Genomic DNA, 17,470 nt, shown 5'->3' with positions numbered 1-17,470 from the left:
TTCACGACTAAAATTTTATTCTGTAATCATATATAACATACCACTGTCTTCGATCATATACAGTATGCTGGGTGTTCCTTGATTTGCTGGATCACTGTTTTCGATTATACTCACATCTTTGAAGCAAATCAATTTACTGCTGTGCATGTGAGTTTAAACTCTTTAAATAGCTCAAAGTATAACAGCCCCAAGCTTTAAAAAAAAGCTGTTTGAAAGGACTTTACCATGAAACTGTAAAATGTTTACACAGTTCACACGAAATTCTTTTTTAAGTATTACCAAATTGCTTGATGTTGTGCCTATTGTTTATTGAAGGGCACGTGTTTGCATGTCTAACTGCGAAGATGTGCGGGTGGATTTACTGGATTACTCCACGAGGAGCTTGGAAAACGACTTTTCGCGTATACCTTACTTGTATTAAAATTCGCGCGGTACTCATTTTCGCTCAGCTTTAAATTCGCGCGATTTAATTTCGCGCACCTTGATGAGACTTATTCGCGCAGCTTTAAATTCGCGCAAGTAATTTTCCGTCTTCGTTCTTGTTGCTTTGTTTAATAGAACTATATTAACTATATGGTATAGCATTTTTTAAATTAAAAATTTGAAGACAAAAGCAGCCGCTCCAAATCTTCCCAAAGTTGTACCAGCCACGTGTCTCCAGGAGTTCGACACTTCATCGTAGCACTCCACGCTGTCTTCGACTGACATGTACTCGCTCATTCCATTCATGGCAAAAATCTTCCCACAATACACAGCGACAGCTAGGCCACCACGTGGCCTGTTCATGGGCGACATTTTCACCCAGCTGTTCGTCGATTGGTTGTACCTCTCGACCAAGGACAACGAGCCATGTCGCTCGTTCACGCCGCCAACGGCAAAAATATAACCGGAAAGTTCCACGGCACCAAAATCACATCTTTGGTGCAACATGGCGGCATCCTCCTGCCACTGGTTGGTATCGGGCCTGAAATGTTCCACAGAAGATAAATATCCTTTCTGGTCGTCAAAACCGCCAACGGCATACAGCGAGTTGTTTACAGGCACAAGAGCAAGTCTCCGTCGCTTGTGATTCATGTTTGACACCAATGTCCACTTATTGCTGACTGGACAATACTTCTCCACATAGCTACAGTAAGAAAAGGTCGAGAATCAGTGAACAACAAAGGAATCAGTTGTCAGAATGCAACATGAAGTATACGAAGCATGCACAGGAAATACAACACTTAGCAGGAAATATAGAGGAAATACAATATAATACTCTACTAGAGATGAGAGTTGACCTGACTAAGGAAAAATGCAATCTGACCTATTTGTTGATGGTTAAGTTAGGTAAATATTAAAAGCTCGTGGTTAAATAAATATAAAAACCAATGGTTAACCAAAGAGACTCGTGTTTGGCCAGGGGGGGGGAACACAACAGAACCAATGTGGATACGAATGACGTTCCTTACCTACAGGTTGCTTGGCCAATGCAAGATCCTCCAGCTACATAAATATTCCCGTTCATCACGGCGGCCTTTACTTCGCCTTGACACTTGGTCAAGTAAGCAACGTTCTTCCACCCGGCACTCTGTGGATCATACGACTGCACCGTATTCAACTTTGTCCCTTGCCTGCTTCCACCAATCACGTACAGCTTATTCCCCAGCACCGTGACAGCACACGCTACCCGGCTACCCGGGAGTTTCATGGCAGTGTCCCACTCCATACGCTCGCAATCAAAATACTCAATGGATCTGGTTTCCTTCATGAACGACCTCTCCCCTCCAAGGATGTACAACCAGGTGGCACAGGATCCTCTCATAGGTATACCGGCACACTCGCAATGGCATATCATTGCTTCCTCGATCATATTTTGCAGAAATATATCACCCTGTATCAAGCTCTCCTTGGAGGCTTCACGAAGTCTTTTTGGCGGGATGAACGAAAGCTTTGCGGCGGGAAGTAAAAACGGCAAAAATTTGCGATTTTTCTTCGCGTCATTTTTTACCCATGTGAAAATCATTTCTAAGATTTCATATTCGTCATCGACGTTGATTTCGTCGCTTTCCAGCAAATACTTCAGTTGCTTGGCATCCAAGTTCAAAATTTCATCGCACTTGGCAACCGCTTTAAAGTTCGCCTTGACGTAGGCCTCTGCCTTGCTACAAAGTTTAACGCATGCGTATTTCTCGCTCAGTTGAAAGATTCCAAGGCAGTTATCGGGTTCTAGTTGGTCAAGCAGAAAACTGTCACAAGCCTCTTTCGCTAGGCCGAAGCCTAAGAGGTCTGATGCCAAAAGTAAATCTTCCACATTACTCTCGGTGATTGTAAGCTCGCCAGTATAGCAAAAGTCAAGAAGTAATTCCATTGATTCACTGGTTACTCCCTTGATGTCCACCTAAAATACAGACAAAAATATTCACATTTTATCATTGCTTTCACAAAAACAGATAGCTTTTGCCTGAACCAAGCCAATGTTTAAGAATTAAAGTCTTTGCAAGTGGACCTTTATGTGCATCAACCTGCCAGGATTATTTATTCAAATCATGAAACGTTTACTAAAAATTAAGTTAACTAGCAACAAATTATGCTATCATGGTGGTTAGTATGTGATGAATTTTTAATGAATTAAAAAGTCTGGGTTTCTTTTTTGATTATTATTATTGGTTTTCTTTTTTGATTATTTCAAGTCACCTGCCTCTTCAAAAAATTTGTGGGATATTGCATAATTGTGTGGTATTAACGTGTAGTCACACACCTGCATAAAAATGCATTTTATTAGAAAGTGAAAAATTGCCCAACTTTTATGGGCTTACTTTTGCTCTATTTTCTCAGCAGTAAGAAAGGATGTGACTAATCTTCATCCCTACATCTTCCTCCCTATTTCTTTGGAATTGCTACATAAATCTTTTAGATTCGCAGCTAAAACCAAACCTAAGGATTTGACATTTTATGTAAAAATTTCACAAATCTGACACATCTGTTTGCACAACTTGGTTAGGATGATCTATATATCTGTATAATTGTGACAAATGATATGTCAATGAAATGCTTTTGGCAGATTACACAAGAACCCAACTATCAGAAAGATTATCAGAAAAACTATCTTTTTCATCCTGAGTTGGCCAAGACAATGATCCATCTCTACACTAAATGAAACAATTTACATTTGCTTCACTTAAAAGTGAAAGAGGTATTACCAATGAAATAGATTGCCATTCCCGTTAACAGATAACCCCATTTCTTTTGAAGATTTTAAAATCTTGCTAACTATTAACGGTCATTGGTCCGTCTATAACGGTCAAGGGTCCGTCTATTTAGAGAATGCTGATAATATAAACCCGCTACTTGTAAAAAACAGCCAAATAATTGAATTATAAAAGAAGTTGAAATGACTGAAATTACTACCGCTTCAAAACAAACCTCATTCTGAAATTTCTCATTCATATTACTGCGGAACATTGCACTGAAATACGGACTTGAAGACACAAGAACAACTTTATGTACATTGAAGTCTCTGTCGCCAGCATGTAACACAATGTCACAGAATTCTCCACTTTTCTTTAACTCGTAAAGACTTGACATAACATTCGTGGCAAAGTCCTTTTTTATGACTTTCTTCTCGTTTGTCTTGTCGCTGCACGTCTCTTTTATATTCGTCGCCATTTCCTATACGATTGTATTAAATATATATTGTGTATGAACGTTCATTTTGTACAATATGAAAACAAACAGTCTTATTGGAATGAAATTTCCGGGGGCGAACAAAATATGGAGTCGACAACATATAATAACGAATTGTTAATATTTCAAATAAAAACCTATAAAAAGCCTTCCTTGTATTAAAGTATACCATTAACACAATAACGTTAGCAACAAATTCTTTAAATTCATTTATTTTTTCCGGTAAAAATACATATTTGTTTCCACAAGTCTCCCCCGGAGTAGAGCGCCAGCCGCAAGTTGCAAATTACACCATCTGTGGTTGTCTCCATGACAACCATAGTGACGTCACATTTTGTGTCCAGTCCCCGAGATGAAGCGTGCGAAAATATTGTTTATTCATGATTTTTGGGAAGATCGTAGGAGAAAATTAAAGATATTTTGAGCACAAAAAAGCTCGCAAAAAAGGGGATTTTTTGTGAAACGATCGGTATAGAATGGGTGCAGTACTTGGAGCGGCCAGTTGCTGTTCTTTGGCGTCTTGTGCAGCTCCCGTAAGTGTCGAGAATTGTCCAATTTTCAGTTCGTTATGTCAATAAATTCAACCAAAACTAATTAAAATACGACATTGATCTGTGTTATCAATTTTTCTATATTGGATAGTGTTTTTCATCGCTTCGTAGCGTAAACTACGAAGAAGACGTTCAATTCGCGATTTTTTTCAAATTATATTAATTCAGATTTTGTTTATTTACGTCTATGAAGAACAATAGTACACCCAAATCACCCAATGTACTAGTCTAATGCAACTGGAATAATAATTCAGTTCAGGGGTGGGTAAATTTAGGCTGACGCCTTTTAGTACGCTCAGTCATGAGCAGAAAAAACACTGAACACTATGCTTTTTATGAAAATGAAGCCACTGAATTTCTTTATTTCATGTAGAAATTTCAAGAGTTTAGCTAAAAGGGAGCTTCAACTGTATTATATATAGGTTGATATATATCTGATGTTTTGGGTCAGTTATTTCTGTTCAAATCTCAGGAAAATCTATTTTAGCTAAAGGCAAATATGGGTATATAATATGTACTTAAACCTAAGATTTGAATTTTGTTCTGCCATACCAATACTTCATTATATACGATCATGTGTCCTCAACATACAAGGATATGCCAACACATTATATGGTTAATTGAATGCCAGTATATATTTAAGACCCAAGATTTTTTTGGCAAACTTTTATATAAGATAATCCCATAGCAACCTTTCTTTTAAAATGGAAATAAAAGAAATAGTGTAAGGCATAGCTTCCAAGAACCATGCTCAAAGTTCGTTGACATGATTTGTCATGGCAAGAAAACATGGGGCTAGAGAGGGCAAGCCTAGGGAGGGTTGCCTAATGGAACACAAATTTTTCTTACTTTTAAAATTGCACATCTGATTGTCAGGCTGCATGTTGCTGTGGTCCTTCTGCATGTTTTTGCTGCTGTTCTCGTTGTCCGTCATGCAAGAACTCAACTTCCACAAGAATTGTCTACAGCTTCTTCCTCTTTCTGGGAAGTATTATATCCGGCCTCATGTTGTCGTCTGGTATCAAGGAAAAGTTGACAGACATTCCATATTTCTGTTCCACATTCGACAGTAAACATGACTGTGGCAACTTTGTTGGCTACCTTGCAGTGTATCGGGTGTGTTTTGGCATGGCGGCTTTCTTTTTCCTTCTAACACTGATCATGTTTAAAGTTCAAACAAGTAAAGATGGCAGAGCTAAATTTCAAAATGGGTATGTGGGAAAAACCAACTGGATATAGTATTTGAGAGTTCATTCAACTAATTTGGGATGAATATGTCATTTGATCTCTAGATCAATTGACATTAATGCTGTGCAAAAATTACACATCCACACATACTTGCTGGACAGCCATATTGTATTTGAATGACTACATAATGCAAACAGTCACCACAGAATTTGTTTTTCTATGTTTTTAAAGCTTTTGGATTGTGAAAATCCTTCTCTATGTTGGATTAATAACTGCTGCATTTTTCATACCAAATGGAGATTTTGGCAAAGGTATTGACAGAGTAATTAATAACTAAATAAAAAACTTTTCTTGCATACAATTGCAAAAAATTTGTTACCTTACAGTTGGATCAATGTTAATCCCCATGTGACTGTTTTCATGGTTTTATCGATCTTTTGTTGGTCATCCTTAATGCTAAATTGATATTTCATCTAATATTTTTAGCCTGGATGTACATTGGAATGTTTGGTGGTTTCTTGTTTATTCTAATTCAACTGATATTGTTAATTGATTTTGCTTACAAATGGAATCAGTCTTGGTATGATTACCCATTAATAACAAAAAAGCAACACATTTTAGATCATCAAAGCGATTCTCCATAAGGGACAAATATTAGTAAGGACTAATATTTAGGAAAATCTTAAAATTTCTTTAGGATGGAAAAATGGGAAGTCAATGGACAAAAGAAGTATATATATGGTATAAATATATACTATACAATAATATACTATGTTACAAAACTAAAAGTAATTAGCAAGCAAAGTAAAAACATGACATTCTTTCAGTTTGAATGAGAATGGGTTTCAATATCTTTAACTACATGGTTTTTCTGAACCGTAGGTCTTGCGGTGGCTACTGGTGTAATGTATTTGATATCGCTTGTTGGATTTATATGTCTATTTATATTCTACACAAAGGTATATATGTTGTTCTGCTGGTTTCTCATTGGTATTTAAATTAGACTAGATTTGATTTGAAATCTCTTCAAACTGGCACTTTACTTACTTGTTTGCTAATATGAGTACCACCATAAGTTGAAAAGTCATGGTGGAAAATCAGATTTGTAAATTGCATTTGGCTTGGCCAATTGGTGTTAGCTGGTCATTTAACCTGATTAATGAACTTCTAAGATTAAAATAATGTGAAACCACATCATAGTAAAGGGAGAAAACTCTCAAGAGGAACTATTTGTTTTTTAAATCATGGGATATGGCAAATAATATGCACACTTTAATAACTTTCTTTTATTTCTAGTCTTCTGGTTGCCAACTAAACAAGTTTTTCCTAAGTTTTAACTTGTGTTTGTCAGTAGCTGTTTCTGTGACAGCAATTCTACCCAAGGTTCAGGAAGGTGATTCTTTAAAACAAACTTTCATTGTTGTCCGCGCATCGCATCGCAGTCCTATAAATCTCCCCGTTTCTACATTTTAGCCACCAGTTTGGTAGCTAAATTGCAGTTGACTCCAACCATTAATTCACTCTAAGTATTTAACTACAATCTACTTTATAGGTCAACCAAATTCAGGACTTCTACAAGCCGCAATCATTACTCTCTACACAACATACCTAACTTGGTCCGCTATTTCCAATAATCCCGGTAAGTTTAAATTTGTAAAAGTAGCCAAACTGCTGTAAGATTCGTCTTGAAAGTTTTTTCCATTCAACACAAAGTGTAGCACTACTTTTTTGCACAAAAATGCCAGCGACAAGTGACTTCTTGTATCTTGGCTTGTGGTCAAATGTAAAATTTGAGCGGGAAAACTGAGATAACACACTAGATTCCATACGTCAAAAAGGAGTTGCGTGCGTCAAAATTGGCTCGTATAAACAGACAATGTCAATGATCAATCTAAACTCTCTTTTACCGTTTAAATTGACATTGTTAATGTTTATTTGACTATTTCCACTGGAAACATCCATTGAATAGCTGTATACAGTGTAATGTATAACGCGTTTTTTTGTCACCTTAGATGAAGAATGTAACACGGGCATATCGTCTGGTTTTCAGAGCCATTCTGTGATTGCAGCCATCCTCATGTTTATCATGGTCGTATATTCTTGGTAAGACTATTACCATCAAAAGGCAGATGAAAGCCGGAGGGGGGAGACCAGAAATTTTTCATGTTTTCTGCAGGATCAGGACATCATACTCCCCCCAGATGTTTTCTGAGTCGATTATAGCCTTTCACAATTCCAACTTCTTCTTCATAGTCTGCGCACGAGCAGCTCGTCTCGTCTTGGTGGAATCGGCATGACCAAAAGCGCTCAAATGGAGGTTTGTGGAAATTTTGACCATGCCTTGCCACCAAGCTTGTGAAAAACTGTATAATTTCCATGTCTCTTACTTTCCAGGAAGTACTCTTGCCAGATTATGGAGAAGGTGAGTTGGTGAAGAGTTTTTAAACCGCTGATTGTATATAACATGAAATTGTAATGTTGTAGATTGTAAGTCAGTGAATCTCTTTGATGAGAACACGTCCCCCATAAGGACACCATTCTAAAACGAACACCTCTCTAGGATGCATATTTATCTTACTCGGCACCTCCATAACAAGACTGACCCTCTAATGAAGACAGATTATCAAACTCATTCTTCCACATCTCTACAATTCGGATACCCCTGTAACATATCTATCATATATTGATTGGACATCTCACGTACACGTAATACGAACTCCTATCTGGGCTATAATGGCACCTCTCAAATACAGACATCTCTCCAGAAAGGACGCCTTTCTATACAATGCACCACTGTCTGACTAATACAAGCTCTATACAAAGTATCAGTGCAAGGTTTAAAATGAAATTTACCTAAAAGTTCTGGAGGTTCAACAAGAACGATGGATAGCGACCTTAAACACAATATTTACTTCCTCTTCAGAGGGTGTTGAGGCGAAAAACGACGACGATGCTGAAGAAGGCAAACCAAAACATCAGAACGTTCATGACGATGAAACACTTGGTGTGGCTTATAACTATTCTTTCTTTCATTTCACGTTTCTCTTGGCTTCTCTATACATCATGATGGTCCTCACCAACTGGTACAGGTTCGTATATTCGATTATTTTGTGAAGTGCAAAGTTTTGAGATCTTGTCTAGGTCCGTTGGTTGAAAAATACCATCGCAAAACGTTGGAGATTCTAAGAACTCCATTTCATCTGATTCTAGTCCTTCTCTGGAGTCTTAGAGCTTTTCTTCTTAAGAGCATCCTAAAGCTTTCCTTCTTTGCTCATGCAGGATGATTTGTTTTCCGTTATTGATAAAAAACGACGAGAATAAGGAACAGTATTTCAATAAATCGAGACTCACAATTCCATATCATATCTTTAATTTAGCCCAGAGCATTCAAACTTCGACACATTGAACAGCAACATGGCGTCGGTGTGGGTGAAGATTATTTCAAGTTGGTGTTGTCTTGGGTTGTACTTATGGTCCCTAATCGCACCAATAGTCATCCCTGGCCGGGATTTCTCATAAAACACAAGGACATTGAACGAATTGACACTAATAGACACATAATGGCTGTATGCTATATAAGGTTTCATATGTATTTAAAAACAAGCAAGTATAAAGCGATAAACTGCTGGTATTGTATGTAAATTCAGATTCTAGTTGAAACTAATCAAAGATACTGCATATTATAAAATCTCTCAAAGGCACGTTTGAGGTACTAACTGCATGGTACTTTAGTCAGTGGTGGATTCATACCAGGGGACACAAAGAAGTGTGTCCCTCTCTAGGTGTGATCAACAAGGGTTAAATTCAGTGATGTACCTAATTGTGAGCAGGATATATCATATTTCATGCACTTGGAGCTCACCTTGGTCTAAAATTCTGCTGAAACACTACTGACTTAAGTCTTTGCAATGTATTAAGGCATGTCTTATAACTGCACGTATATGTATATAGGAGATGTACACAATACATCCATAAAATAATACTTCACTATACTAACACACTATACTAACGTATATTAATCCGAGGTGTAATAAATGTTGACATTGGCAAAGAAAAACTGTGTTCGATATGATCTGGGGCTATTTTAACCTGAGATGGCTGAACTTTCCTGACACAAACACCAAGAATTTGCACCTGAAAATAATGCGAACAGAAAATATCTGGACCGACCTAGTACTGGGCGCCATTGCAGTATTACTTTGCAATGAAAATTGCAAGGTTTTCGACAATGTTTTATGAAATAAATTGGGAAAATGAAAACGCAACATATTCCAAAGAATTCGAGGTTGTCCGATCAGAATCATAAAATGTGTGTTTTTCTTGTTAAAAGTTTGACCAGTGCTGTAGAAAATAGTAAGCTAATGACACCTATTTACAATAAACATCGCGGTTGAAACTCTCAAAGCGATGTTAATGATGCATAACTAGCCTTGCATTTTAAGTCAGCTATTTCCACGTGATATCACAAATGAAGCGAAGCAGATAATCACCTAATCTCAAAACTTGAGATCTGGTTTCTATATTATCGTCAACCACGATTGATTTTGCATTACAAATCCTCGAGAAAAACCATGCATGTTACTGATCTTTGCCGTGGTGTTTTACGTGTTTGAGAAAGATTTCTCCCTCCCGTTTCTGACCTTAATGAAAACTCTTTAGTCTTTATTCCAATCCTCCCATCCGTTATCTCAAGTGCAGTTCTCCGAGATAGACTTTCCTGTCACTACCCACTGACAATACTGTAGAATAGTTTAAAAAAAACGTTTGGTCAATTGGTTCGACAGTAATTTCAGGCAGTGAAATAAATAGATAAAGTTACGTTAGGGCAACTAGTTAACAAAGAACAAGAAATTCACAAATGGACAGTTTCAGCACAGAATACCCATCAGAAAAAAACTGCATTGTTTTTTGCGTAAGTGTGATTCGTCATGGTTCGTCACTCAGCAAGTACTGTAAATAGAAGCAATCACCCCACTGCCAATGTTAAATATGGCGCACTATTTGAATATCGGCAGGGGGGGGGTGATTGCTTCTATTTATACCGTACTTGCTGAGTGACGAATCAGGACGAATCACACTTACGCAAAACAAAATGCAGTTGTCTTTCTGGGTACTTCTGTGGTTTCAGGGTGAGAGTCTGCAGTATACTTACATATTGGTTCTTTTGGATGAAAATCGACATCATTGACAGAACCATCGTGACCTGGCAGCTTGTACAAAATCCGTCGAGATTGAGTGTCCCAAACATACACAAACCTTAACACGAAGACAACTTTAGTTTGAACCCATCATCAACACTTTTTATATATGAAAATCTCGAACACATTTTTGCCAGGACACATGTCAAATACGTATAAACGAATTGAAATTTGTTCTCAACATATCTAAATGTATAGATATATAAAAGAATTTACCTGTCAGCCGACCCGGCGGCAATCATTTTTCCATCGGGAGACCAAGAGCACTTTATCAAATTCTATTCAAAACAAAAAAAACAATTTAATCATTGACCCCCCGTCTTGGGTAGCGATATTGCTTGCCGTATTGAGATCAGGAGAGAGGAAGGATATGGTATTATTTTTATACGACTTCGTCAGAAAAATTTAGGGAGAAAATTTACAGAATCTAAATTGTCTTCAAATTGTCTTCATCCGCTAGCTGTACACACTGGTTGTGCAATGCGGGATTTTAAACGTTCTAAAATTGCTTTCATATTTAAGATGCTTGGGAAGGAAGGCGTAAAATTTATTTAATATTTCAACCGGAAACTCTTATTGACTGATTTAAAATAACGCATGCTTATCTATTTCAAACTAACACACATTTATGCAAATTCAATTTTAGATATCCAAAGTTTTAAATGTACAAAATTTGACCTGTAAATTGCACCTTGCATTGCCATCACAAATGAAAACCATTTCAAGAATCGTTTAAAATAATGTATGATTTTCTATCTCAAAAGTAAGCGCGACAATTTACATGCATGCTGACCATAAATAGACGGAAGTCTTATGTTGCTATTCCGGGTCACGACTGTTGTAGTTTTGAATAACGTTTTATTACTAACTACACGCGTAAAAATCATCATGTTGATGCAAGTTGTTAAAAACAGGAGTGAACAATGTTGTGCTGCACCCTGTGAACAGTATTGTTAACAATGTTGTTGGAGCTTGTTGAATCATCAATGTTGTTGCAATTTGTTACAACAACATTACATCAACATTGATGATTCAACAAGCCTTCAACAACATTGTTAACAATACTGTTCCCAGGGTGCAGCACAACATTGTTCACTCCTGATGCCACAACCTGATCAATTTTTGGCCGTGTAAATAACTCTACAAAATAATACTTATAATACTTATAAATTTCAAGATGGCGGACGATTACCATATAAGGCATGTATCACCTTATAAGGCATCATATACACAGGGATACAATGACAACCCTGCAGTCACGAAATTTTGTTGTGCAAATATATATCGCATAACAGTTCTGGCATCTTACAAAAGATTAATCTGTTCTTAAAAGCTCCAAGCTATCAATAATGTGAAACGATAGTCTTATAGTAATGTTTCTTTTGACATTGGTGGTGATGAGATGATCTTTTGGTGAATAAAACCCTTAACAAAGTAATGGCTTGCAGTAAATACGAGCTTGGATACGATGACAAAGTAATGGCTTGCAGTAAATACGAGCTTGGATACGATGACGATCGCTTTGCGATTGTTGTTAGTCAAAGATTTCACTGCCCAATTTGTTTGCTGGTTCTTAAAGATCCTGTCATGTGCAAGAACGAACATTACTATTGTTCTTCATGTATAAAGAAATATTTGGAAAACTCAGCGAATTGTCCCTCCTGTCTGGAATATCTCAGCGTCGAGACACTAAAGCCAGCTCCGAGAATTGTCATGAATTATATATCCGAGCTGAATATACGGTGTGATTTCCACTCTAGAGGTTGCCCGGAAATGGTTCAAGTTGGTGAACTCAAACGTCACGTTGAAAGTTGTGGATTCTCTCCCGTGCAATGTTCTAATGACGGATGTAATGTTGTCGTGAATGCGAGGGACAGGCTTCATCATGAGGCTGAGGTATGTGGTTTTAGGAAATTAAAATGTCATGATTGTGGTCAACTAAAGAACGAAATGAGAGAAATAAAAGATAAAATGTTGCTTGCTCAGAATGTAATGAAAATTGAAATGAAAGGAATGAAAGATGAAATGAAAGGAATGAAAGATGAAATGAAAGGAATAAAAGATGATATGTCGGCTTGTAACAATCAGAGTAGAAATGAAGTGAAAGGAATAGTGGAAAATAAAATTGAGGCAATGAAAGAGGAAGTGAAGCGTGAAATAAAAGGAGAAGTAAATAAAATCAAGGAAGAAATAAAAAAGGAAATGAAGGAAATGAAAGTGGAAATGCAAAATGAAGTAAAAGAAACAGTCATGACAGCAATAAGAGATGCAATGGCTGGGATGAAAGATCTCACAGTCGAAATGCAAGACCCAGGGAAAAGTTTACAAGGGGCATGTTCTTCAGATGCAAGGGAAAACATCCTTCTTGGTAGAGAGGGAGAAATGAATAAGATAAAAAAAATGAAAGATCTGAAAGTTGAAATGCAAGACCCAGGGGAGAGTTTAAAAGGGGCATGTTCTTCAGATGCACGAGAAAGTATCTTCCTTGTTGGAGGACAACACAGGGACGAGACTGGGATATGGATAAAGAATAAATCGGGTGAGTGTTTCAATTGGGCTGATCAAACCTGGAGATTGCTGAATTTTGCAAAATTCGAAGGTCGCACATCTGCTTGTTCATTCCTGTATCGAGGACAAATGTTTGTTGCAGGAGGAACTGATGATAGTGGTCATCAAACAAATACTGTGACATGTTTAAATTTCGAAGATCCAGAAGCCACATGGAAAGATTTCGCTGTCAATCTTCCTGTCAAGTGCCGTGGTCATAAAGTTGTTAACAATGACGATTGTCTCTATATGTCTGGAGGAAAGACCGAGCAGATGAAATCTATTGGCAGGAAACATCGCAAACTTGAGAAAAGGTCCAATCATTTTGATATTGTTTATGAAGTGCAATTAGTTCGGCCATATTCTAGTAAGATCTTGACAAGACTACCCCAACCAAGGTCTTATCATGGCATGGAAATGTTTGATCAGAAATTGTTCATTCTTGGAGGGTACGATGGCAGAATGATCACAGCCAGTGTAATCCAGTATGATCTCATCAAGAATGAATGTAAAGAAATGCCTCGATTGCCATACCCTGTGCAAAACATGGTGACAGTTTTATGGCGGAATCACGTGCTTGTGATTGGTGGGGAAGATGCAAGTTATCAGAAATTGAATAAAGTGATAATGTATGACGTCATTACAGGACGTTCTGAAATGTTGCCCAATATGAGGATGGTGCGATGTGGTTGTTCAGCGGTCTTAACTGACAAAGTTGTAGTGGTTATGGGAGGGCGGAATGCAGAAGGCAAAGATCTGAAGTCAGTGGAATGTTTTGATTTGGAGCGACGAGTTTGGGAAGATCTGCCTGACATGATTGAGCCAAGAGCATACGCCACTGCTGTTGTGAAACCAAACCATTGAACTCAAAGAACATTCAAGAACGTTGTTCTTAGACCGTAGCTTTAAACATGAACTCTTTGTTGAGATTGCTGAGACCTTGATTACACACTGAGAACTTATAATACATATAGAACATATAAAAACACTCCGATAAAAAATACAGCTATGCTCCCCAATTGGTCAATCATATAAAAAATATCGATATTTATACGGCCAAGGCGCGATTTGCAATGTGTCAAAATTGTTTTTCACACATACAACTAAAAATTGTTGCTATGACTAGCAGACTAAAGACTAAAGTCTAAAGAAGTCTAAAGATTAAAAAACGATGCGTCTGGTACAAACCTTTTCGAAATTATGTTGAGCTCCCATGAACACCTTTACACATCTTTCTACCGGGGCATACGGTCGCACATCCCATATACGAACTATAAGATAGATAATATTATTATCAAGTGTTTAGAAAAGATTTCTATACATTTTGAGACGGAGATTTCAATATTGTACTGATGGAGACATCACTATTGTAGTGATTAGATAAAAGATAGAGTAATATTATAGTAATCTGATGCTTATTCAATGTCATATTATATAAACAGATTGTGTCCACAAATACCTGTGTTATCCATGGCATTCGACAGTAGGAATGAACCATCTGGACTGAGTTTGAAACCAGAGACTGTGTCTGTATGTCCGGGCATTGTGTAGAGAATATCATTTTTACGTAAATCCCAAACCTTGAATGGACAAAAAATTATACACTGTACTGTAAATAAAATAATGAAATCAAATTTTTGTGTAAGTACTTTAGTGAATAGAGGGTAACAAAATCATGAATATCCTCGAAATAGGAAAACAGTCTCTGAATGCCCCAAGTGTATATTCTGTATTATTCTGAACAGGTTGTCTTAACCAGGTGGACAACTTCTCTGGTTTTCTGAGTTAGTATTGGTAATCATGCAGTAGAAAGTTCAATTTGACAGCTGCTGAGGCAAGTTCAACTCGGGAAAATTTTCAAATTAAGTTACATGAAATGACTGTACTCCTCTCAGCCAATCAGCATCCAGTAATTTCATCATGCTTATAATGATCAAAGTAACCTTATTCAAAATTATTCATTATACACAGCCCTGGAATACCCCAAGTGATGAAATTTAGCCATTTACTGTACCTTCACTTCATTGTCAATTCCACCTGACAAAATTTGATCTGCAGTATCATTGAAGCACACTGCTGTCACCTGAAAGAACACCAGTATTTTTATGAAACTGCCTTGAACAGAAATTTACAAAGATGCAAATACAAAAAGCTTGCAAGATGCATCTTACTTGATAAATATCTTGGAAGGTCTGAACAGCTCCTCTCTTTCGTATGTCCCACAGCTGATAAAACAATGATATCAAATGTTCAAGATTATGAAAAACTATGCTCAAAGTCTCATTTGGATTTTGAGATACCTATCCAGTGAGCTTACAAGATCATTCATGTAATGACACTGGACAGGCCTAACAAAATCAAATTTAAGCAAGACCTGGAGAAAGACTAAAGGAAAATGACCAACATTTTTACATACTATATTCATGGTACTCACTGTTGTGGTGGTACTCACTGTTGGTCACTCATGGTACCCACAATTGTTTTGATTGTATTTGTAAACTACCGTTTACATAGTCTATGGTACATAAGTTGTTGTGGAAATGCCTACTATGATTGATAAGGTGTGATACCTTAAAAGGTGCGAAACTAAAGCGCTAAAAATACTGCAGGACATCAACCTCATATTTATTTATACTTATACATAAGTCAGAAGAATTTCCAAACATACTTTTATGGTGCTGTCATCTGAACCACTGACAATCATCTGATTGCCCCGTCTTGATGGACAGCAAGAGTTCACAAATGATTGATGTCCTTTCAGTTTCTTGATTCTGCACCCTGTTTCATAATCCCAGCAACAAACTGTCTTGTCTGTTGATGCTGTGAACATTGTACTAAAAAATTGTGGGAGTAGATTTCAGTTGTAGATGACCCAAGGGAACAAAATTAACAAATATATCACATCCTGTACATGGCACAAACCTTCCATCAATATTAAATTGAAGTTCCATAATTGCTCCAGTATGTCCTTTCAACACAGCAAAATTTTCACACTCATCATAAACATTCCATAAATCTTGAAAATAAGATTTTAGTATTACCACTCAATTATATACACTTTTTGCACTTTAGAGTTCAAAGTCTTATCTAAGGCTCTGACAATCTAAGTGGAATGTCATCATCAGTTTTTGATGATTTTTTGAAGAAAATACACTCTAATGTACTCTTCCCTTATGGTACCATGGTGTTTGTCCCCCTCCCAAGTGACCACAGTTGGCCTGCCCCCTCCCCCCATCACAAAACCACACTGGACCATGCATAATTAAAAAGGTTAAGCAAAATGATATGTTGAATCTTACAAATTAATCGATCAAATCCTGCTGATGCTAGAGTCTCCCCGTCAGGATGAAATGCTGTTGTGAAGATCTCACTCTAATCAGAATAAAAAAATAATGAAATTTGTTCAATTGTATAGAAACCAGTCATTACAAAGAAATGCAGTATTCACCTCATGGCCAGACAATAACATGACAGGTGCAAATAATGAGCTGGATCTGGGTGGACCCTGAAATGTAAAAATGGTGAAGACAAACATTTTAACATGATAATCTTGAATATAAAATGAAATTTGGCATCTCTACAATTCAATTAGTCAACTGACTCCATTCATCAAATACACTGAAAAATCTATATTTCCAGTAAACTTTAGAAATTTGCTGCCAATTTTGTAAACATGCCTTTGATTGGCTATGAGGGGAAAAAGATGGCAACTAAATCTTTTGTAAATATGATCCTGGATTGGAAATTCTTTAACTTAAAGGGGCCAGTCTTACGGCTGGCAAATTTGTGTCTGAAGTTTAATTGGAGGTTTTTCTCACTCTGGTTGCAAATCAGGTTGCACATGGTTGGGGCAAAATATGAATTAAAGTCTTGCTTGCAAGAAAACTGCTTATTTAAATGTATATTTTTCAGCTATTTCTAAAGGCTGCAGCTTAAATATAAGGTTCTGTGAATCCTGCAGACCCTTGGAAGCATTTGAGACGCGAAGATGCTAAAACTCTTCTCAAAAATTTAACATTATATATCATATTTTTACTTTAAAACATTCACTTTTCTTACAAATCAAATGCTCACCCCTTGAATAATACTTTGTTGTTGGTTTCTGATAGCCAACTCATTTTGTTTCTGTCTCTTGGAAGGAACTATGGCAAAATTTTCACCCTGTTTTCTTTTAGCTGAATTGGCTGCCATTTTGTCTTCGTCTGTCGAGCAAGGTGAAGAGGTCTGGGGGAGACAGATTCCTGGATTTTACAACCAATTTTCACCGGAATTCTCCGCAAATAAACTATGTTTGCTAGTATATTTCCTCTTAAAATTCAA

At 37.0% G+C, this 17,470-nt stretch overlaps 4 protein-coding genes across 6 annotated transcripts; 2 read left to right on the top strand and 2 right to left on the bottom strand.

Moving 5' to 3' along the window:
- Positions 1–5: 5 nt before the first annotated feature.
- Positions 6–5,139, bottom strand: LOC114524116 (kelch-like protein 20). Of its 3 annotated transcripts, none has more exons than XM_028545240.1 (4): positions 5,067–5,139; positions 3,406–3,651; positions 1,452–2,380; positions 6–1,126 (listed from the first exon to the last, which is right to left on the bottom strand). In XM_028545240.1, the coding sequence occupies exons 2-4, from the start codon at positions 3,646–3,648 to the stop codon at positions 589–591; spliced, it is 1,710 nt and encodes a 569-aa protein (XP_028401041.1). In that variant the 5' UTR covers positions 3,649–3,651; positions 5,067–5,139; the 3' UTR covers positions 6–588. The 3 variants fall into 3 exon arrangements, with proteins under 3 accessions (XP_028401041.1, XP_028401040.1, XP_028401039.1); XM_028545239.1 differs by lacking the exon at positions 5,067–5,139 and having other exon boundaries at positions 6–406; positions 580–1,126; positions 3,406–3,947; XM_028545238.1 differs by lacking the exon at positions 5,067–5,139 and having other exon boundaries at positions 3,406–3,947.
- Positions 4,052–9,617, top strand: LOC114524117 (probable serine incorporator). The gene is made up of 13 exons (XM_028545241.1): positions 4,052–4,199; positions 5,094–5,428; positions 5,637–5,716; positions 5,892–5,985; positions 6,103–6,146; positions 6,288–6,364; positions 6,702–6,798; positions 6,958–7,044; positions 7,418–7,508; positions 7,659–7,722; positions 7,800–7,827; positions 8,329–8,494; positions 8,783–9,617. The coding sequence occupies exons 1-13, from the start codon at positions 4,143–4,145 to the stop codon at positions 8,922–8,924; spliced, it is 1,362 nt and encodes a 453-aa protein (XP_028401042.1). The 5' UTR covers positions 4,052–4,142; the 3' UTR covers positions 8,925–9,617.
- Positions 8,967–17,371, bottom strand: LOC114524119 (U5 small nuclear ribonucleoprotein 40 kDa protein-like). The gene is made up of 12 exons (XM_028545242.1): positions 17,225–17,371; positions 16,599–16,655; positions 16,450–16,522; positions 16,073–16,166; positions 15,819–15,984; positions 15,322–15,375; positions 15,165–15,233; positions 14,610–14,730; positions 14,339–14,421; positions 10,820–10,881; positions 10,558–10,661; positions 8,967–10,144 (listed from the first exon to the last, which is right to left on the bottom strand). Exons 1-12 carry the CDS (start codon positions 17,339–17,341, stop codon positions 10,089–10,091), a joined length of 1,056 nt encoding a protein of 351 aa, XP_028401043.1. The 5' UTR covers positions 17,342–17,371; the 3' UTR covers positions 8,967–10,088.
- LOC114524115 lies at positions 11,905–14,616 on the top strand. Its single transcript, XM_028545237.1, has one exon. It carries the CDS (start codon positions 12,041–12,043, stop codon positions 14,012–14,014), a length of 1,974 nt encoding a protein of 657 aa, XP_028401038.1. The 5' UTR covers positions 11,905–12,040; the 3' UTR covers positions 14,015–14,616.
- Positions 17,372–17,470: the final 99 nt, after the last annotated feature.

Source organism: Dendronephthya gigantea, unplaced genomic scaffold (genome assembly GCF_004324835.1).
Source record: "Dendronephthya gigantea isolate DGI-Jeju-01 unplaced genomic scaffold, DenGig_1.0 000029F, whole genome shotgun sequence".
NCBI lineage: Eukaryota > Metazoa > Cnidaria > Anthozoa > Malacalcyonacea > Nephtheidae > Dendronephthya > Dendronephthya gigantea.
The sequence above is the reverse complement of the archived record's forward strand: the minus strand, read 5'-3'. Positions and strand labels throughout refer to the sequence as shown.